Source organism: Danio rerio, chromosome 6, assembly GCF_052040795.2.
Source record: "Danio rerio strain M-AB ecotype USA chromosome 6, GRCz13ab, whole genome shotgun sequence".
Classification (NCBI taxonomy): Eukaryota; Metazoa; Chordata; class Actinopteri; order Cypriniformes; family Danionidae; genus Danio; species Danio rerio.
The window spans coordinates 13523989-13547740 of NC_141026.1; the positions used below are offsets into that span (position 1 = coordinate 13523989).

General features: G+C 35.0%; 2 protein-coding genes across 28 annotated transcripts in view; one reads left to right on the plus strand and one right to left on the minus strand.

Annotated features, from left to right (window-relative positions):
- Nucleotides 1-23752, plus strand: part of stk24b (serine/threonine kinase 24b (STE20 homolog, yeast)) — an 835587-nt gene that overhangs the window by 149185 nt on the left and 662650 nt on the right. The gene's annotated exons all lie outside the window — the stretch shown is intronic.
- dock9b (dedicator of cytokinesis 9b) overlaps nt 1-23752 on the minus strand; it is a 182308-nt gene that overhangs the window by 33931 nt on the left and 124625 nt on the right. For 5 of the 27 annotated variants that reach the window (XM_087256670.1, XM_087256665.2, XM_087256671.1 and 2 more), the window contains 13 exons: nt 23134-23280; nt 22948-23031; nt 21069-21180; nt 20191-20369; nt 17696-17770; nt 17443-17554; nt 17208-17338; nt 10055-10169; nt 9909-9975; nt 9765-9812; nt 2753-2820; nt 399-505; nt 183-320 (listed from right to left, as the gene is read on the minus strand). In XM_087256670.1, the coding sequence (XP_087112796.1) occupies nt 183-320; nt 399-505; nt 2753-2820; nt 9765-9812; nt 9909-9975; nt 10055-10169; nt 17208-17338; nt 17443-17554; nt 17696-17770; nt 20191-20369; nt 21069-21180; nt 22948-23031; nt 23134-23280 (1383 nt within the window). Of the gene's footprint in view, nt 1-182; nt 321-398; nt 506-2752; nt 2890-9764; nt 9813-9908; nt 9976-10054; nt 10170-11853; nt 12028-17207; nt 17339-17442; nt 17555-17662; nt 17771-20190; nt 20370-21068; nt 21181-22947; nt 23032-23133; nt 23281-23752 lie in introns of all 27 variants that reach the window. The other 22 variants (XM_087256666.1, XM_087256658.2, XM_087256667.1 and 19 more) reach the window with 6 other exon arrangements.

The window sequence follows — 23752 nt, forward strand, 5'->3', positions numbered from 1 at the left end:
GACTCATAATCACCCTAAAGTGAATGAAAACATCCCCAACAGCACACAAGGGTTAAGTAAATCCAGGCTGTATTTATTTAACACTGGCCTAATACAACTCCTTTGTATTAAAACAGTCTCTTACTGGGATTTTCTACCCTCATATCCCATAAATCAAGAGCAAGGGCAGATGTTGTGGTTACCTTGTAAATGAAGGTCCTTAAAGAGGTGAAGACCTGCTTCAGTGCCGTCTCAGACTGTGGAATCTGAAGGAAACAGAGGTGCACCTGGAAAACCTTCTTCATTAATGGGTTATGACCCAAATCAGCACACAGCTGCGTCTGTGGACACAGGGTTTATGGTCAAAAGTGCTACAGGGAAAGCGCATTTTTAAACACACATTTCCAAATTGATGGTACCTTAAAGCCCATGATGAAAACGCTGAGTGTGTCCAGCACCGTCAAGCACACCTCCGTTGAGATGTTGGCCTCCAAAAGACACGCGTCAGCATCAGCGTGGCAGTATGCTGGAGGGGGAAGAGCAAAAGAAAGATCATATCAATTAAAAAAATAAGCTGAACACAACTGGAATATGCTGCTGTGGCTTCCCAGTATTGATTTACTCTGGCTGTTTGGACTACTGTAAATCAGTGGTTCTTGGGCTAACATAGCTGACACAAATATGCTTTAAGAATGCTTTACTAATTAAAGTCCATCAGACTACAGCACATCACTTCAAAGACAAGCACTTGTTTGGCTTATTAAGGCATAAAATATAAGCTCTGCGTACACCCCGTGCAATAAGGCACAAGACATGTATGGCATAATTTTTTGCTATTTTCAGACCTGCACAACCCTATTTTTCACTTTTGCGCCAAGTTGTTTTAATAAAAAAATCCATTTGCATCACTTTGTGGACTTACGGGGGGTTGGTGGTGGGTTAGTTTGGAGATGTATGGATCACCATATGGGGCATATGATGTCACAGAATTAGAAATTAATTTAGAAATAGTTTTGAAACAAATCTTTGCACTTAACAAACAAAATTAAATATGTAGGCTAACGATTGTCTTCAGTGGAGTTCATACAACTTTGTTTCCTCATTCGTAAAAGTGAATGCATTTTAGACTTTGAGCCTAGATCGTTCAAATAGAGCCCAAAGTGTTTGTTGCTCTCTGCTAGCATTTATCAGTGAGGTGTTAATTAGCCGTAAGTTTAATTTCCTACAATTTTACTTCTAAATGTTTTCTGAATGTCAGTTATATTAACATTATGGAAACGTACTATTTATAACCTAAAAAGAGTTATGGCAATATTATCTTTGCTCTTATATACTCTATAAACTTTCGAAATACAGTAGTAAAATGTATAAATGTTTGAAAAAAAGGTAAACTGTCTTTAAAAAGTTATATGAATGGGTATCATTTTAATATATATTTTAGATGCTATAGTTGTTTTGAAAAGTTCAAATTATATACAGTTATTTTAGTCTAGTGAAAAATACATCAAAAATATTTTCTTGGCATACAGTTTTTTAAAAGTTATTTCAAAATTTTCATATATTTTTTTCATTCATTTATTAATTTCCCTTTGGCTTAGTTTCTTTTTCAGAGGTCGCCACAGCGGAATAAACCATATATTATTTTAATTAGTTCTAATTTAATTTAAAGAGGCTATATACGGTTGAAGTCAGAATTATTAGCTCCCCTTTGAATTCCTTTTCTTTTTTAAATATTTCCCAAATGATGTTTAACAGAGAAAGGAAATTTTCACAGTATGTCAATTTTTTCTTCAGAAGTCATTTGTTTTCTTTTGGCTAGAATAAAAAAGTTTTTAATTTTTTTAAGGTCGAAATTATTAGCCCCTTTAAGCTATCTATTTTTTCAATAGTCTACAGAACAAACCATTGTTATACATTGACTTGCCTAGTTACCATAACCTGTCCAGTTAACCTAATTAACCTAGTTAAGCCTTTAAATGTCACTTTAAGCTGTAAGTGTCTTGAAAAATATCTAGTCAAAAAATATTTATTGTCATCATGAAAAAGATAAAATAAATCAGTTATTAGAAGTGAGTTAGTGCTAATAATTCTGACTTCAACTGTATATGAATTTTCATATATTAATTGCATGTTTATGGTGGAAGTGCATTTAAACAGTAATGAAACAAGATGTTTCTCGACTTATTAGGTTGTCTATAAAATCTTGTACCATTTTTACCAAATAGGTAGCATCTGTACTGTAATGACAATATTCAAACAATCACACAGAATAAAGAGATTCATTCAAACTATCACAGTCTCACATAGCCAGATCTATACAGTCTCTAGTCTCATGTGTAGGAGTTCATGATCAAGCTATTGTAATTTTAATTCCCTATATGTTGACATGATGCAGAGGGTTTGTACAAACATATCCATATAGCAATGTTAATCAGATGCTTTCTTAACTGCTGATTTCTCTCAATAGTCATTTTTGTTGTGTTTATTTTGTTATAGAGTGTAAAACATGCAATGCAGATGTGCAATTTCATCCAAATGTTGCTCTGAGCTGCATAGACTGTGTCTGGATGCTCAATATCAGTATATTGGTGCGAAATATACACAGCACTGTAATTATTTGGAGTTTCTTTGAATCTCAAGAAGCTCTTTTACTAAAAAATATCCCAAGAACATCGCATTCAGATTGAAAGACACATATACACAGTGTAACTTTCATGATTGTTGAATAATATGAGATCTTGGAGACAGTGGGAAGTGTGTGAATGAGTCTTACTGTGGTTGAAAGTGTGTGAGTTCTCCAGGCTGCCCAGCTGGTGTAAGCGAGTGTGCATGACGCTTCCTCTGTTACGAGACACAGGGAGAGTCAACGACTTCCTGTCCGGAACCATAAACCCCACCCCATCCTGGCTTCTGAGGGAAATACAAAACATTTATTAGAGGTCTGTGAGCTGTCAATCCTATACAACAACAATACAACTGTGTAGGGGTGATATCATAGATTTTAGTTTTTGATGATTAGGTCTACTTAAAATCTCCATAGTCCATAGTCTGACAATTATTCCATTATTGGTACTATATTCCTTTGGGTGTATTATATGCAGTCAGATCTACTGTATAATATCCTTTTTTTGTATTAATAGTTTTAGTAAGTTCAGTTTTATTAGTGGTTTTAGTAAGTTTGTTTCATTTCTCCCAAATTTGTTTAGAAAATTAGTCAGGTCTGAACCGGACATTATAATTGATGAAAATCCAAAAAAACTGAAAAGTTGTGAAATATTGCTATAATTTACAGTAAAACAACTATTTCCTATTTGAATATATTTTAGAATGTTATTAACTTCTGTGGAGCTGAATGTATTTGTTTGATATTAGTCCTGAAATTTTAATAATTTTTTCTAATTATCTCAAGTACTGTTTAACATACATATTTTAAACACATTTTTTTTAAATAACTAATTTCTTTCAGCTAGCTAAAGTGGTTTACTCCCAGGTGGGGCTTAAAATAAGGGGCTGTGCGATTTACTTCTAGAAAGAATTTGAAAATGGGGGGCACGTAATAAGAGCTGTAAAGCTTAACTTTTTAATTTTAGGTAAAAAAATCTAACCTGTTGGGGACGTTGGGGGTGACCACCAGAATGGGGAAGTCCCAGTGTAAAATGGGAAAATATGATACAGCTGTGTTTTGAAATATGGAAAAACTATCTTTACTCTTTTTTTATCTGTTTTTATATTATTAGTTTCTATTTTATTAATACTTGTCTCTTTTATTTTTATGTAAAGCACTTTGAAATGCCACTGTATATGAAATGTGCTTTATAAATAGACTTGCCTTGCCTTTGCCATGATGACGATACATAGAATCTCACTATAAACACTGTAAATATTGAACACATAACTATTTTTTAAAAACATTTTTAAAGGTGCTGTTGAGAAAACAAAACTAATTAGTTACAAATGAAGTTATGTTTTATAAAATGAAATGACGCAGGGAAAAAGGATTGAACACATGAATAAAGGAAGGTGCAATAAGGCAGTGAAAGCCCTCTGCCCTTCTTCATTGTAAATGAATGTTAGCTGCTTCAGTCCAACATCTACATTATCAGGATGATGAAAATGTAACCAGGGTGGACATTTCAGCAAGACAATAATCCAAAACACAGCCAAGGAAATTCTTAAATGTTTTCAGAGAAAGAAAATCAAGCAGAATGGGCCAGCCAATCACCTGAATTGAATCCATTATAAAATACAAAATAAAGATCAGATTTGATAGATAAGACCCACAGAACCATCTCGATTTTTAGACTCTGTTGAAGTCCGAACTCACAGCTGAGCAATTCATATGACTTCATTCTCTATATGAGAGGTGTCTTTAAGCTACCAAAAAAGCCTTTTATATAAAGTATTAAACACGTTCCAGTAGTTCAGTACTTTTTCCTTGTGCCATTTCATTGTCATTCCACATAACTTATTTTTCAGATTTTTTTGTTTTGTTTTATTTTTATGTTTGTATTGTTTTTACCAAAAATCTGCTTCAATTCAATGTCAAAAACTCCTTAAGAAATATTATTCCCAGGAAAAAAACACAAGGTGTTCTATACTTATTTTCCCTGCTGTATTTTAAAAGATTTTGAAAGATTTATTAATTCAAAGGCTTAGCTAGTTTAATTATGTTAACTAAGCAAGTTAGATTAATTAAGCAAGTTAATGGACAACAGTGGTTAGTTCTGTAGCCAATCGAAGAAAAAAAATCTTAAGAGGCTAATAACATTGGTCTTAGGCGTTTTTACATTTAAAAAATATTTTCTTTTAATTTCAGCCAGAGATTTTCTCATCATTTAAGAAATATTTTTAAAATAATACAAAAATAATACAAATTTCATAGAAAGGTTAACCATTTTGCCTTCAGCTGTGTATATATTTATGTATTTTGAAAATTATAAATGTCTTTATACATTATTTGTAAATTTAATGTATCTTTGCTGACAGAAAAAGTCTTTACACAAATTTGTTAATGATCATGTACGTGTAAGATTGGTTTCTTTGACAATAAAATCAGTAGCAGTACCCTGTGTCTGCTGACAACCTAATATACAGCATTTAGTAGGTTGCACCAAACATCCTTAAATAAAAGTTTCTTAGCAAAGCTTGCAAAAATTTCGACTGAGATTAAATACAATTGACGTTAAAATGTGCCGCATCAACATCAAATATAGCCGATATTTTCAAAGTTCAAGTGTTCTGTTGTTATGAAAGGCACGTTATTGAAGATTAAATTCAAACAACTCTTGATATGACCCCTAAAACACATGCATCCAGTTATGCTTGCTTCTATCCTTTTTTATATCAACACACACTAATGTACATTTATATACACTATAAGCTACAGAGTCAAAACTGTATTTCTGCTAATAAACCACTTCTAAAGATGATTTGTGAAAGGTGTTAAAACAATGTATTAGATCTTGGCATCCATTAGTCAAGTGAAGAGCGGAACAAGTGACGATGTAAGCACTAAACACATAGTATACGTGTGAGAGCATAATTTATTGTAGTTCTTGTGTTTAATGGATGCATGCAGGTGAAATCTAAACCACAAAACCCTCATGAATGTGGAAACACACACACACACACACACACACACACACACACACACACACACACACACACACACACACACACACAAACACACAAACACACAAACACACAGACACAGCAGTGGGTTAGTATTCAGCATGCTGTTAGAGAAGGCCACTCAGTAGCACACAGCTCTTACCCTGTTCAGAGGTGCCAGGACTCTACTGTATCACTGACTAACTGAACCCTCGCCAGTGTTTCAGCCAATAAAACATATGCACACATAAAGGAGGAGCGTCATTCAGGGTAGAGTAGGACTTGATGCCGTGTATGCATGTTGAGTAAGTGTGAGTGCATGCAAGTTAAAGGCCAGACAGCGAGTGAGAGAGAGAGACAAGTTTGCGTGAGAGAGCAATGATTGCCTTGAGGTATAGTTTACAGTATGTCTGGGTCTACAAAAAAATAAGACAAAACTGGTCTTTTGTGATCAATGTGGAACTAGAGATGTACAGTTGAAACCAGAAGTTTACGTACACTGTATAAAAAGGCACATAACCATTTAAAAAAAATTTGGATGTTAATGTGACTAAACTTTTTCTCTTTTAGGTAAGTTAGGATTATCAAATTAGCTTCTGTTATGCTTAATAGCAGAATAATGAGAGAGATATTTTTTGAGAAATTGTTATAACTTTTCTTGAAAGTCAAGTTTACATACAATAAGATTATTATACTTCTAAAAAAGCTCAGATGATGGTGTCAAGGTTTTGAAAGTTTCTGATTGGCTAATTGACAACATTTGAGTTAATTGGAGGCACAATTGTAGAATAGTATTTAAGGAAAACCTCAAACACACTGCTTCCTTGTGTGACAACATGGGAAAATCAACAAGCCAGAATCAACAAAAAAGCCAGATTACAATTTGCTAAATTACTCTGGGAAAAAGAAAACATTTTGGAGACATGTCCTGTGGTCTGATGGAACTAAGATTGAAGTTTTTGTCCATAATGACCAGTGTTACATTTGGAGGACAAAGAGGAAAGCTCACAAGCTTAGAAACACCATCCCAACTGTGAAGTATGGGGGCAGCAGCATCATGTTGTGGGGCTGTTTTGCTGCAGGAGGGACTGGTCCACTTCACAGCACAGATGGCATCATGAAGAAAGAACATTATGTAGAAACACTGAAGCAACATCTTAAGACATCAGCCAGGAAATTAAAACCTGGCCACAAATGGGCCTTCCAAACAGACCATGACCCTAAGCATACTGCCAAATTAGTTAAAATGTGCTTTAAGGACAACAAAGTGAATGTTTTGGAGTGGCCATCACAAAGCCTTGATCTCAATCCTATAGAAAATTTGTGGGCAGAGTTGGAAAAGCTTGTGCGAGCAAGACTAACAAATCTGACTCAGTTACACCAATTCTGTCAGGAGGAATGGGCCAAAATTCCTGCAAACTATTGTGAGAAGCTTGTGAAATGAAACATTTGACCAAAGTTACACAGTTTAAAAGCAAAACTAAAAAAATACCAAGGAAATTTATGTAAACGTTCGACTGTCTAGAAATTAATGAAAAAAAAGCAAATGTAAATCATTTAGGTAATCTAACGGACCTAAAATAGTAAACGTTACCATCAGACATAAAAAAAAAATGCATTCCTTTTTTTAGAGTGTATGTAAACTTCTGGTTTCAACTGTATTATTCATATGCAGATGACCTGTCTTCCCATCCCATTGTATCACATTTAAGAGCAATTGTAAACCAAATGAGGAAAATTCAAATACATTAAGAAAATCACTTAACAGGCACTGAAAAAAGTAGCTTTCGGATGTCATTTATTCTTGTTTTGTTTTTCCAAGTCACTGAACATGAGCCTTGCAAAAGCCTCGTGTATATATAATATTATTTATTGTGTAATATACAATATACAAATATGAAATATTCAAATTAAAATACTGGATTGTGTATAAAATCTTCACAAAACAAGTAATGAAAAGAAAACAAAATATACATAGAACAAAATAGTAATATGATAATGTTCCAAACTTATTTAGCCTTGAAATATGGTGCTTAGTAGGGAAGAAACATTTTATAAATAAAATATAAATCTATAAAATATTTTTGAATAAGCAGTACTAAAATAAATACTTTTACATAAACAGTTGTCAAATTGAATGCGTTATGTATGTATGTTTGTATGTATGGATGGATGTATCTATGTATCTATGTATGGTATGTATTAGGGCTGCTCGAAATGAGAAAAATCTGATATTGCTATATATTTTTTTTATAAATATTGTAATATGAATATAGTTTCACAAGTTTGAACGGCTCTTTTGAAAGATTTCTTTGAAATCTAACAGTATTGAGGTACAGAAATTGGGTAACAAAACAGTTATTTGAGATAAAAACCAGTTATTTGAGATAAAACAAGTTACTGATTTTTAAAGATTATTCAGAATGCACAAGTGAATGTTTAATAAACTATATCTTATTATTCAGGCATATACTAATAGTTAATTTGTATGTTATTAAATGCTTTATTAGCTTAATTTCATCCAGTTTTGTGACCTAATCTAAAGTGAGGACTACTTATGCTTTTTAAATCCCTTATAAATGACAATTAAAGGCTCAGTTAAATTCTAAACAAGAAATAAATCAAATAAACAACTTTATTCATTTCAATTCATTTGAAGATACACAAATGAAAGATAAAGAAAAATTATCAAGTGAAAAATAAATCTTTGCAATCTTAACTAAAATAAAATTACAGTGCAGTTTAAACTTTGCTAAAAAACATTGAAATGTTGTATCGTAATATATTGTTAAATTATGATATCCTTGTTGTTTTATCCAATTTCATGTTATATTTGACACTCCTGTTATTCAGCAATGCTTAAACTTTAAAGTAATTTTACTTTTTAGATAAGATTGCAAAGATTATTGTTCATATGATACTGAGCCTTTAATAGTCATTTATAAGGGATTTATAAAGCATAAATACTCCTCACTTCAGATCAGGTCACAAAACTGGATAAAGCTGAGGTAATAAAGCATTTATTAACTTATAAATTAAATATGTCTGAATAATAAGATATATAAATGTTAATTTCAACAGTTTATTAATCGTTTACTTACTCATTCTGAATGATCTTAGAAAAAAAAACTCAACTACTCTTAAATCCAAATCATTTGTAAATAATGTGATACTTAATTTAACACTGTAAATGTGCTTTTAGGTCAAGAATACAGCATTTGTATTTGCAGTTATAAACTGCTTACTAAAGTTTATTAATATTGAGTTGTTAATGCTTAATAGTGTGTAGTTATTATAAAGTGTTACCAGAAATGGAATAGTCACAATGCAAAAAAAAAAGCTTTTTTTTTTACTTTGCTTGTCTTGTTTCCAGTCCATATATCTAACAATTCTTTATCAAGTAAAACCATAGTTTTTTCACCTTCAGAAGAAATAAGTCAAAATAAACAGTTTTCCTTAAAACAAGTAAAATTATCTGCCAATGGATTAAGTAAAATAATCTTGTTTTTGTTTTGAAATGTGGATATTTGGACTAGACACAAGACAAAAATTGTGTATTAATAATCAAATACAACAAATCTTTGTTACACCAAACATTAGCAATTTTTGTGCCCAAATGTTCTAAACTCTTCTAAAATGCTCAGTCACAGGCGTTAAAAACACATGCAAATTATAAACCTTTACTCTATTATGATTGAACTTAGCAGTGACTCTACAAATCACATGTTCTGTAGCTCCTGGTCAACTTAATTTCAGACTTATCATTGCAAATCTTACGATGTGACTATTGTGCATGTTCACATTGCGATATCGATGCTGATATGATATATCGTGCAGCCCTAGTATGTATGTATGTGTACGTATAGAAGTATGCCTGTAACTGGGAACTCTTCAGGCCTTTAGACTAAAATATTGTTTAAAAAAAGTACAATTTCAAATAAAAAACTAAATATTCAAAAGCAGACTTTAAAAGTTTGTCATTTAAAAATGTAGAAGGTGCACCTTATCTGTTGAGATATAGTTATGTATTTTATGTTATTATTATCTATTTAACAAAAATATGATTATGATTACTGCCTTTAAAAAATCCTGGATTTCCCACAGAAATATGCATGATTCAGGAAGAAAAGCAATGAAAAATGTATGCTATTAGGAGTGAAACGTTTATTTTTTACCTGGCAATGAACCTCTTCCCCATATACCTGAACTGATGTAGACAAACTCTGTGCATGAGAAAGAGAGAGAGATGAACTGAGTGCTCAGTATTAAGTTACAGGAGCTCAGTACTGATCTAATTAGTGCCAGTCCAGATGACTTACTCTACTAAAGTGAAAAAGTCCATCAGCTCAGAGGTCGTGGCTTTGTTCCAGTATGTAAATAAGGCATCTAGGGGGAAAAAAAGAGCAAATTTCTATGAGAAGGTATGGAGAATCTAACAATTAGAGTCTTGTGTCTATATTCTTACCTTCTGACATGCTCTTTAAGACATGGAGGAAACACATGAGCAGGTTTTTGATTTCTTCTCTGTCCAATTTATCACAGCGCAGCATAGAGCTACCCAGAGCAGAGGCTGACTGAGTCTGCCACACACACATACATTAAGTATAATATGGAAAACACATCAAAATATCATATACCAGGACATCTAAAAGCTTTACGCAGAGAATCATTCACTGCTCACACCTATAGTAAATGATATCAAGTGAGCAAAAACACACTCCACCACATGCACCGAGCTGGAAAAATACAATATAATAAATACATGCATGCAAACCCCTATGACGTACCCCAGAAAGCATTTTTAGTTTTTAAAAGATGTCTGATAGATGTCTAATAGACGTCTAAACGTAGTCGACTTGGCTAAAACAATGCTAAATTTGGGCTGTCAGTGAAAATCTATTAGACGTATAAGAATAGGCTAAAACTAGTCATCCAATAAACAGAAATGAATGACCACACATGTAAAGTCTGTCTAATTTGTCTATTTAATAACTAGTCTAGTTTTGGGCTATTCTTAGATGTCTATTACAGTAAATTGTCACTGACAGCCCAAGTTTAGCTTTGTTTTAGCCAAGCTGTCTATGTTTAGATGTCTATTAGACATCAATTGAACACAAAATTGTTTGCTGGGACACTACCAGTCAAAAGTTTGGGATCAGTAATATTTTAAAGAATTCTGCTAAACAGGACAATATTATAATAATTTCTGAAGTTGCATTATAAATTACAGCTTCTTTTAATATATATATATATATATATATAGGAAATCCTAATCATTTCATACTTTTAACTAGTAGTGTAAGAAAGGTTTAAGGCAGTGGTGTCCAAACTCGGTCCTGGAGGGCCGGTGTCCTGCATATTTTAGTTCCAACCCCAACTAAACATACCTGAACCAGCTAATCAAGCTCTTTCTAGGGCTGTTTCTAAATCTGCGTTCTTCAGCAATCTTGCTTCCTTGTGTAACGTCATCATTAACTGCCAAAGTTCTGTTTGGCAAAGTTCAACTGCCAAAACTCAAGACCGCAAGAACGGAGGACGCGTGAAAGTTCCCGGATGTGTTCTTGATAACGAGGATGCATCGATGCAGACTTGAGCGGAAAACTCGCTTGAGTAGTCCAAGAAGTCATTGCGGCTGAATAAAGGAGGTGGGGAGTGCAGCATTCTATATAGATTTATATAGATAGTTCAGAGACATAACTTACAGTATTTATCTCAGAAGTTTGCCTGAATGAAACGATAAAAGAAAATATTACCAAGAAAATGTTAATAAAGGCCTTTAAAAACACATTAAGGGTGTTTAATTGCTAAAATCAGTTTCTGAAAATCAGCTTTTGAAATCAGTAAGGTCTTCATGCATAGTTTATAATGTGAAAAAGGAGAAAAACAATAAATCATTGTATGAACGCTGTAATGTTTGAATAATTTTCCATTAAAAACGCGTGAAGGTCATGTGACCATCAGGAAGAATTAGAGAAAAACGCAGCATTTCATTTCTCAAAGGACGCATTCTCTGTTCTCGCAGTCTCCCGAGTTCGTTCTTCCAAGGTAACTTGGCTGGTCTCCACAAGAACGTGAATCCATTCTCTGCGTTCTTGGAACTGAGAAACAGCCTATACTAGAAACTTCTAGAGAGGGGTGTTGAAGGAAGTTGGAGCTAAACTATGCAGGACACAATAAATCCAGGACTAAGTTTAGACACCCTTGGTTTAAGGGATGAAAGCGCACACAAACTCCCCAGATGGGGACACTCTTGTGTTGCTCTACTTGTATGCTGTCAGTAATTCTGTTAGTGTCATTGTCGAGGAGGGCTGGGCTTGACAGCAAAGAGAAATCCATTGTGACACGTTTGGCTGCTCTGCTGAGAGGGGCGGAGTCTTCTTGTTCGAATGGGAGGGGCAACACTGTGAGAGTGTGTCTACGTGTAAACCTCTCTTTTGGCTAAGAAGTTACAGGTCAAGGGCAAAAGGGGAGGATAAAAGTTAGTAGTCATTAGCGGAAACTTAAAAGCAACAGCTTTAAACATGAAATTAAGGCTATTACATTTATGACCTCTTGATATGTCAATATATATCTGTTAAATAATAAAAAAAAGTAACAGAAATATTTTGGAAAATACAGTTCTATTTTATTATTGCAGATTTTTGACAGTGAATTTAATAAATTCAGTAAATTGTTGTTTCCAAAAAAAAAAAAGATAGTTTAAAGAGAAAGTCAGTTTCTTTTATGTCTAACTCAATATTGTAACTGTTTTATGCGATCAGTATGAAAATATTTATAGATTACATTGCTTTTTGATAATTAAGGTCATAATCATGACCTTATATCTTCTAACTCAGAGACATAAACAACAATGTGTGCATCACCTTATTTTGTTTTTATATGTTAAAAGGCAAAGCAAAGCACATCTGAGTGATACTGAAGTTTAATTCAAGTGATAAAGCATATCAATTTTGAACATTCTGTACACATTCCTGACTCAATTTAACAGGGTTGCTGTGCTGTGGTAATTCAACTAATCCTGTGGTAGTTTTGGGATTATTAGTTTAATAATTAACTTCTGAAACACATCTAAAGCCTATATGAAGGTTATGGCTCTGGTAAGTTAGCCCTGAAGATGTGATTGTGGTTTCCCTTCAATAGATATGTTAAAACTCTGGAGATTTTCCAGGGAGTGGGAAATGTAGCATAACAGATGTTTGGTGACCTCACATGTTCAAGTAATGTATTAGACGTATGTGGAAAAGTGCTCCAGTTAAAGACGCCCTGAGCACATGTGCTGGAAGGAGGAAAGAACCCCCCCCATCCCAAACAATAAGTCCATTTAATGGTGTTTAAAGGTTAGTTCACCCCCAAACTAAAAATTCTGTCATTATTCACCTTCAAGTCGTTCCAAACCTATAATACTTTCTTCATCTTCAGAACACTGAGATACCTTTAAGCAAATCTGAGATTTTTTTTAATCCAAAGTGATTCAGATTCAACTGAAGACTCATTTTTGGCTTTCCCTGGGAATCAAACTCACAACTTTGCCTATTATTTGAGTCTTCATGTGTTTGCATGACTGCTAAATAAAGTAACTGTGTTGATGTGGGTGTTTTAGCCAAAGCTTTAAATCAGATTTGATCTTCTAACATGCAAAAACTGCATGAATACTGAATATAGTTTTCCAATTTTTAAAAAGTGCCCACTAGCCAATCGACCTTCATATTTTCTTTGCTTTCAAAATATAAAATGCACATATAAAGCTATTTTACTCCTCCTGGCTATTTCTTGATTCTAGTGAACCAACTGTGAGAGAACTGGTTAAGGATATTCTACTCAAGCCAATAAACTCATGTCATCCGAGAAAGGAGGCCATTCCTGATCAGAGCAATGTGCTCTAACACAATAAATCATGTCACTTTTGATTTCATGACTACTTTAAAGAATCCCTTATTATCCAAATTAAATTGAATTGCATTTTAAACAATTAATTCCAATTTACTGTAAGTGGTTATTGTACATGTGATTTTTTTTGGGCTCAATTTTGAGGTTGATTTAAATGCTTGCATTGTTGACTTAATGTTTATATGTGAATAAAACCAAAACAAATCTGTTCACCATATAAAGAGAATGTCTCTAATAAAACCACTAAGTCCATCTGAATTAGGTTTTTGATCACTTTTCAAACATTTGAGTAATAGGAATTTGAGAAGTAGAAATAGCCAATAATACATTGCAGGTATTATTTCTAGAATTATTATATTTTACATATACAGTGAGGTCAATCCGTATTTCATCACGCTGTGATTTTTCAATATCTCCTACTTAGAAATCATGGAGGGGTCGTACATTTTCACTGTGAGAGACAGAACCTGAAAAAACATCCAGAAATCACATTGTATGATTTTTAAAAATGTATTTGTAAATTACTGTGTCAAATAAGTATTTAATCAATTAATTAAAAAATGTTTAATATTTGGTAGAGAAGGCTTTGTTAACAATTACAGAGGTCAAAGGGTTCCTGTAGTTCTTCACCAGATTTGCACACACTGCAGGAGGGATTTTGGTCCACTCCTCCATACAGATCTTCTCTAGATTTCTCTTGGATTTAGGTCTGGAGACTGGCTAGGCCGGGCGATGCAGTGGCGCAGTAGGTAGTGCTGTCGCCCCACAGCAAGAAGGTTGCTGGTTCAAGCCTCAGCTGGGTCAGTTGGCGTTTCTGTGTGTAGTTTGCTTGTTCTCCCTGCGTTGGCGTGGGTTTCCTCCGGGTGCTCCGGTTTCCCCCACAGTCCAAAGACATGCAGTACAGGTGAATTGCGTAGGCTAAATTGTCCATAGTGTATGAGTGTGAATGAGTGTATGTGGATGTTTCCCAGAGATGGGTTGGGCTGGAAGGGCATCCGCTGCTTAAAAGTGTGCTGGATAAGTTGGTGTATCATTCCGCTGTGGCGACCACGGATTAATAAAGGGACTAAGCTGAAAAGAAAATGAATGAATGACTGGCTAGGCCATTCCAGAACCTTGATATGCTTCTTACTGAGCCATTCCTTGGTTTTCCTACCTGTATGCTTCGGGTCATTGTCATGTTGGAAGACCCAGCTATGACCCATCTTTAATGCTCTGTCTGAGGGAAGGAGGTTTTAGCCCAATGTCTCACAATACATGGGCCCATTCATCCTCTCCTTAATACAGTGCAGTCGTCCTGTCCCTTGTGCAGAAAAACACCACGAGAGCATGATGCTTCCAGCCCCATTCCTCACTGTACGTATGGTTTTATCGGGATGATACTCATTCTTTTTCCTCTAAACGCGGCGAATGCAGTTAAGACCAAATGGTCTCACCACAGGACTTTCTCCAATGACTCATCAAGATGGTCCCTGGCAAACTTTAGACAGACATTGACATGGGCTGACTTAAGCAGGGGAACCTTGTAATGTATGATTTAAAACCATGATGTCTTAGTGTATTACTGATGGTAGCCTTGGAAACGCTGGTCCCAGATCTCCTCACTGCATTGATCAGCGCCTCCTGTATAGTTCTGGGCTGATTCTTGATCATTCTTAGCATCATTGATACTCCACAAGAAAAGATCTTCCATGGGGCCCCAGTCCGAAGGGACATTGACAATCATCATAAGCTTCTTCCATTTTCTGACAGTTGCTCCACCAGTTGTTCTTTTTTCACCAAGCCGCTTGGCAATTTCCCTGTAGCCATTTCCAGCTTTGTAAAGGTCTACAATATTGTCTCTTGTGTCTTTTGACAACTCTGTGGTTTTGCACATGTTGCTACTTAAACTTTTGACTGATTGTGGGGTGCACAGGTATTTTTATGACTGCCATCAACCTCAAACAGCTACTAAATTACAATCATGAGCAGAGTGTAGCTGGACTATTTAAAACCAAAATAACAGGACTTTGAGGGTCAAAAATCTGGCTGAAAAGCAACTGATCAAGTACTTAATTGACAGTAATTTGACAGTAATTAAAGATTTAAAAATCTATATTTTTTAGATTCTGGAAAAGTGGAAATGCACCTATGGTGAAAATTCTAGACCCCTACATGATTTCTAAGTATGAGATATTGAAAAATCACAGGGTGATTAAATGCTTATTGACCTCACTGTATATAATGGGGATTACACTAATGGGACTACTTGTGCATTCAATGATCTGGGTTGCGTTTCCCAAAATTATCATTGTCCAACTAAGGTCGCAAGTTCCGTCATTACAAACATAGTTTGTTGATTTGCCGTTTCCCAAATCCATCATTCCAACAAATATTCGCAAACTGCGTCGCAAGCTTGTGCACTTGCAACTACACCTCTGGAGCTGTAGTTAGAAACATATTTCCTGGCTGTGTTCTATTCCCACTTATCCCCCTATGCCCTATTTGTTTAGAACTTTCTAACAATTAAACTCGCAGTGCACTTTGAAAACATTGATGTAATTTTGAACACAGTCGTGACTCATGACAAAAGCTATAGGTGACCTATTATTTGAAAGCGGAATTATGTTCGTCTCCAAAGCTTGTGTAAACAAAAAACATAGCATACAATAATGCTTTTAATTTATAGTAGATTATTTATTAAGTATTGTATATGACATGGGCCTGTTGGTTAGAACATTTCTGCAGTGGTTTGCAAATGTCAAATTGTAAAAGTAGACCTTTCAAAAACGTTTAATAAATAAACAATATCCTACTTAATAATAATAATAATAATAATAATAATAATAAAATTATTATTAAAGTAGGATTTTTTAATTTCCTAATAAATAATAAATATTTAATTAAATTTTTTGATAAATAGCCTCATTATTTGTTTACATGATTTATATATGAGATAAGAGTACGTGTTAGCTTTTGTAATTAAGTTTATGTTTTAGAATAGAGTATGTAATATTCTCAATAATATTTGTAAAGAAAAACATAAACAGGTCCTATATGTGCCATATACATATATTTCAATTAATATGGAAAGCGAGTGCATGTTTTTAGCAATACTACTATTGGATTTTAACTTAAATGCGTGTGAGTGTAAAATAATATAATTTGCATAGAGAAATTATGGGGTTCTTCTCTAAAGAAGTTGGTACTCCACCCCATTTAGAGCATCTTTATGGGCGTTTTACGTTATAACTAACGTGGTTCAAACAATGGATCTGCGACAGAGAAACTACGGGTTTTGGGAAACACTCGTCGCTACATCTTTCTTTAATCAAACGATGCATCGCACTATGATAGTTCAGCCATGAGTTACGTCGTTGTTTGGGGAAACTCACCCCTGAACTCATCTTGAACCAATCAGAGCATTCAGACAGACCATGGTCTGAATCTGCATGAACACTGTGTCTCAATCAGATGCACACTATTATTATGTTAATGCTTAAGCATATATTGGAACATGATGATGATGAAATGGCTTTAAATCTGTGGTGAACTAACCATTTAAAACAATTATAATCAAGTATTAAAAACCCAGTGGGTTTTCATTCCTCCTCCATCACCACATGTGACCAAATCAGATTTTATTTGACTTATTACAAACTGCATTGTTTTAAAACAGAAGCTTACAATTTATAAAAAGACAGACAAAAGGTTATTTTGGGTCTCAGCGAGCTCAAGTCATTGCAGCTCACCTTTTCGAGTGACCCGGTCTTCTCATTGGTCTTGTCAGGGAGGCTGTTTCCAGAGTCTGTGCTAATCAGAGAACCTCGAGAGTCTGCGTGACGCACAGAGCCGATGTTTTGCGTGGAGGTGTGAGGAGAGGCTACACACACAGAAAAGCTATATCATTTACATAAACATCTTCTGAAGATCTCAACAGCGGTTGAAAGGCCTGAGCTGTGTGTTTATGATTCCGTCAACACTTACCAGTTCCTGAGATGACCCCAAATACATCTTTATGTAGGCTGTTGTCGAGATTACCAACAGGCTTTTGGGGCGTAGCGCTAGGGATGCTGGCAAGATGTTCATCTCGACCATTCTGAGGAAAGCAAAAATAGAGTTCAACCTACTATTTCAGATGGCATGTGTGGTGAAAGGTCTGAATGATACACTGGTGAAGAAAACAAAGTTTATAAAGACGATTCACCTGGTTGGTGTTAAAATTAGATGGGTCTCTCACATTTAGTCTGTGAACGTTCTCTTGTAGTAAGCCAAACAAGGGTAGATAAAGCGTCGCCAACCTGGCCTGCTGACTCTGTACGTAACACACACATATAGAACAATTAAGTGATTTACATGCTGTCATGACACCTTTTTTTGCTTGTTTGTGTTGTGTTGCGCTGTGATTGGGAACTTGAGTCTCTTCCCTAAAAAAAAAACTATAGGTGCTGTTTACACCTGGTCATTTAACATGTTTTTTATGATCTGATTTGTGAAATTGATTCTACAATCCCAAAATATATACAAATTTAACTAGGTTACGTTGACTTAAAATGCACTGTATCTTGAGCTTATTTAAATTATTATTTTTACAGCTACAGTGCTCAGCTTAAATGAGTACTGGCAGTAGTAATATTTTATACATTTCTCAGAGAATATAGACTAATATATTTTGGTGCAGTTTTATTAAATTAAATAATATTAATTCGGTTTTGTTAAATAGTTACATCCATTAAGAGTATAAGATTTAGTATAAGGCAATAGCTTTAGAAACAAAGAAAATACATTTGTATAGATCACCAGCTGTCACGATCACCAGCGATCTAACCACCAGAGGTCGCGGAAAAACACTCACACTCACATAGGACTACAAATCTTGATTTTTTTTATATACTTTATTTTTGTTTATCTTTTTTAAAGGAAAAAACTAGGGAAAAATACAAATAATAGATTAAAAAATAAAATAAAATAAATAATAATAAAACACCATAACTTAAATGAACAGTTGACTGGTCACATATTTCCTTACAGGTTACATTAACAAATACATATAGAAATCAGATTACACTGTCTAAAGGCATAAGTACAATCCATTTCTCCCAATATTGCAGGTATTTGTCCATTTGTAGTTTTAGAGAAAAAGTCATCCTCTCCATATTTTGAACATTAGATATGATATCCAACCATTCAGATTGTGTAGGGTTTCCATTTGTAGCCTCTTTCAAGTCACAGTTTTCTTACTGGTTGCTAGGAGTATTTTTAATAAATACTTGTCTTTTACTGTTAAGTTGGCTGCAATATTTCCCAGATAAATTATTGTAAAAGAAAAATCCATATCATCTCCAAAAATATTTCGTATTACTTGCATTATGTCTTGCCAGTATGACTGAATGGATGGGCAACTCCAAAATATATGAAAGTGGTTTGCCAAGTCTTCTCCACATTTTCTCCAGCAATGTCCCCTTTCCTTCTCCTGTGTTTGCATGCATGTTAACTTGGTGGTTATAAAGTATCTGGTAAGATTCCTCCAGCAAAAATCTCTCCACATACCAGAGCTGGAAGAGGTGGCCTGTACTGAGCAGATATTCAACCAATCTTCCTCTGAGATAACTAGGTTGGATTCTCTCTCCCATAATAGTCTGATGTCATTTGTTGAGTCTTCAACTAGGACTACAAATCTGCTGGTAAATGGACTACAAGAACCAGTCATGCTCCACACACACTACCGGTTCCAGATCCTGACTGATTGCATACACACAGCTGATGCTGCTCAAGTACAGATTACACGCACATTCATACAGCTCACTCATTGTTGTTAGATGTGCCAGATTAATTAAGACCTCAACGTACTCCTCGACAGACCGTGCTTCCTGACGAGGACGCATGAATTTAATACCCGCTGAATCCATGTTGTGGCTGAGTCTTTTCTAACCAGGGGACGTGACACTGACAACAGAGGTGCAGATCCACATGCAGGTTTATTAGAATGGTCAGGCAAGCAGTGGTCAATACAGGGGCAAACCGATGTATAAGGGCAATCCAGAGTCGTAGTCAAAATAATAGGCAGATGGTCACAAGGCAGGCAGCAAACAGGATTAAACAAATAAACAAGGCTAGGATCAAAAACATGGAAAAAACAAGACAAAGGACAAAGTGGATTCAGCGGGTATTAAAATCATGCGTCTTTGTCAGGAGGCACGGTCTGTCGAGGAGTACGTGGAGGACTTCAATAATCTGGCACACCTCGAAAAAAAAAGGATTTTTTAATTATAAAAAAAAAAAACATTAAGGTAAATATTATTAGCCCCCTTAAGCAATTTTTAAATCATTATCCAATGTATATGTTATACACTAATATTTTTATCATTATACAATGACTTGCCCAATTACCCTAACATGCCTAATTAACCAAATTAACCTAGTTAAGCCTTTAAATTACACTTTATGCTAAATGCTAGTATTTAGAAAAATACCTAGTCAGATTTGATGTACTGTCATCATGGCAAATAAAAAAGTCAGTTATTAGAAATGGGTTATTAAAACTATTATGTTTAGAAATGTGTTGAAAAAATCTTTCAGTTAAACAGAATTTGGGGAAAAAAATATACAGGGAAAAATAATACAGGGCTTATAATTCTAACTTTAATTTTCTGCTCTTGCTGCTTCTCTAATTCTGCTCTTTATGAAAATTTAGAAAACTTCCTTAACTTAAAGTGTTAACTTAAAGACACTGACCTTTGAGACATAGCGATCGTCAAATGTGTGCTTGATCATCAGACTCTTGAGAACTTGAATGGCAATTTGACGGACCTCCCCAAACTCCTGAAGTGCCCCGCACACCTCCCTCAACAGTAAACCCACCAGAAAGTGATTCCTGCAGAAGTCATCGGTCAAAGAGTAGTCCAACTGCAGATCTGAAACAAAGACAAAAACAGCAAGAAGATTTTAAGCTAAAGTTAAAATTGTGTTCGCTCCAAAACTACATTAATAAGGCTGCATAACAAAACCCAGACCATTACTTCAGAAAGTATGCTTTTAGTTTAACATTCTGGTACTACAAATCCCTATAACACACACAAACAAGATGATATTTACTAAATATGACTAAAGAGCCAATTGACAGACATTTATTATAAAATAAATGTGAACAGTATTAATCACCAAAGCATTCAATCATCTGGAGTGATGAATGAATTAGCTTATTGCACATCAGCATAGGTAAGACAGACCGAAGTAGACTTATTAAACACCAGGAACGAAACCTTCATGACAGTTATGACACTGAAGATAGACGTGGACGTGGCATTAACACTAGACTAGACATACAAACATAGTTCAGTCACAGGCAAGCAGGACTGCTCACCTACACTTCTGGCATGATTCTCCTTAACGTGACACAGAAAAGCTAGCACACATAAAAGAAAGGCATGGCAGAAGACAATCATATAAGCAACAGATACAGAAAGCCCAAAGGACAGAAGCAGCAGAGAATGGAAGATGTCTATGGAGTCTAATTTTTTTTGATGAACTAGTTAACCTTTCAAGAGAGATGTCAGACAATTCCTTAGCCTATTTTAGGAATGGAATGACGTGAAAGACTGCTGTATGATTACCTTGAAACCTCTGAATGCGGCCCTTTCCAAAAGGCATGGGCAGGTTGAGGGGGACGTAGTGCTCATGATTACAAGCCACCCTCAGAAACTCAAACTTGAACTCATACAGCGTCTGCAAGAGACAATCACATATTTCATTCATTCATTTATTTTTTTTCGGCTTAGTCCCTCATGTATCAGGGGTTGCCACAGCAGAATGAACCGCAAACTATTCCAGCATATGTTTAACACAGTGGATGTCCTTCCAGCCACAACCCAGTACTGGGAAACACCCATACACTCACATTCACACACACACACACACACACACACACACACACACACACACACACACACACACTTATACACTACGGCCAAATTAATTTATTCAATTCACTTATAGCTAATAACTTTGGACTGTTGACGAAACCGGAGCACCCAGAGAAAACATTTATCAACATAAAGAGAATATGCAAACTCCACACAGAAACGCCAACTGGCCCAGCCGGGACTCGAACCAGCGACCTTCATACTGTGAGGTGACAGTGCTAACCACTGAGCCACCGTGCCACCAACAACATATTTTTATATATTATATTAATCTAAAAAACTCTATTAAAAACTAATTAAGAACTTTCTGAACTTTCATGAGTGTTTTGGATGTATTTAAGCTTTTTGGATGTATTTCAACTCAAAAGTATATTAAAAAAAATCACCAAATACAGGAAAGTGTTAAGTAACAGAATATACAATAATATTTCACAATATTACTCTTTTAATGTATTTTGATTTTAAAAATTCAGATCTTTCCTACCTCAACATTTAAACAAATTTGATATGATATGATATTATATGGTGATGCGGTGGCGCAGTGGGAAGCACGTTCAAAAAGGTCGCTGGTTCAGTTGACATATCTGTGCGGAGTTTGCATATTCTCCCCGTGTTCTCGTGGGTTTCCTCCGAGTTCTCCAAATGACTTGGTGAAAGTGAATTGGGTATGCTAAAACTGACCATAGTGAGTGTGTGTGGATGTTTCCCAGTGATGGGTTGTAGCTCGAAGGGCATCCGCTGCGTAAAACATATGCTGAACAAGTTGGCGGTTCATTCCACTGTGGCGACCTCAGATTAGTAAAGAGACTAAGCCGAAAAGAAAATTAATGAGTGATATTATACTATATTAATAAAAAAAAAAACTCACTGTAAAATTCACTGTTTTCTGAAGTTTCATGGGTGTTTTGCATTTATTTACATTTTTAAATCCCATGTCAACTCAAAAAAAAATTCACTGAAAAAACATAAATCACAAAATAGAGGATATTATTATTTAATATTATTCATTCATTCATTTTCTTTTAGGCTTAGTCCCTTTATTAATCCGGGGTCACCACAGCGGAATTAACTAACTTATCCAGCACATGTTCCACGCAGCGGATGCCCTTTCAGCTGCAACCCATCTCTGGGAAACATCCATACACACAAATTCCCACTCATAAAAGTACGGACAATTTAGCATACCCAGTTCACCTGAACCGCATGTCATTGGACTATGGGGGAAACCGGAGCACCCGGAGGAAACCCACGTGAACACGGGGAGAACATGCTCCACACAGAAATGTCAACTGAAACAGCCGGTGCTCGAACCAGCGACCTCTTTACTGTGAGGCAATTGTGCTACCCACTGCGACACCATGCAGCCCTATATTATATTATATTATATTATATTATATTATATTATATTATATTATATTATATTATATTATATTATATTATATTATATTATATTATAATTATATTATATTTGAGCATGAGACAGCTAATAACAACAGCTCTTGATTCTGAATTACAGATAAAGATTTAAGCAGTTCATATAACTATAATATAAATAGTTCACCATGTGTACCTTAGGATCTCCAGGAACAAAACAGGTGATGTAATTGTTTATCTGCTTGAAGACAAATCCTCTGTCCATGAAGGTAAAACAGCGCTGTGAGACAGTGAGAGAAAACACTGTTAATGATGAATTCAAATGGTCAAGAAATGCATGAAAGTCAAATCAAGACAATTCACAGCTGCTTTATGTATGTACCTTTATAAAGACAGCCAGGCTGTGGTTGGCATTGCGGGCAGCGTCCAGATTGTCCTTGTACTTCTGGGTGATGTGAGGCATCAGCATGTTCACCAGCGTCTCCACAGCATGATGGAATGAAGCTGTGAATCGCTGGTTTCTGGACAGCTAAACATGCAAGAACAAATTATGCAAGGAACAAGGAAAACTACTACAGTAATTCAACACCTACTACAACACACAAAATCCATAGATAATAACAGCAGTGCTCAATCCTGTTACTAAAAGGCCATTATACTGTAGATTTTAGCTCCAATACACTTTGCTGGAACTTTCCAGGGCTGCATTTCCCAAAAGCATCGTAAGGCTAAGCACAGTAGATTGTACATATGACTGTGCGACTAACATTAATATTGCATACAATCTTGTAAAGTAACATTATATTTTCAATTGGATCTAATTCATTTAAATCACATTTTAAGCCTTATAAATATATATATATTATTTTTACAAAATTACTCCAAAAAACAAAACAAAACAAATAAAAACCATAGAGATTCAGTTTGGCCCTGGTCATCAGTGTCAACATTCAAGATCATACAACAAGTGCTCTCCCTCTTTCTTGCATCACTCGCTCTCT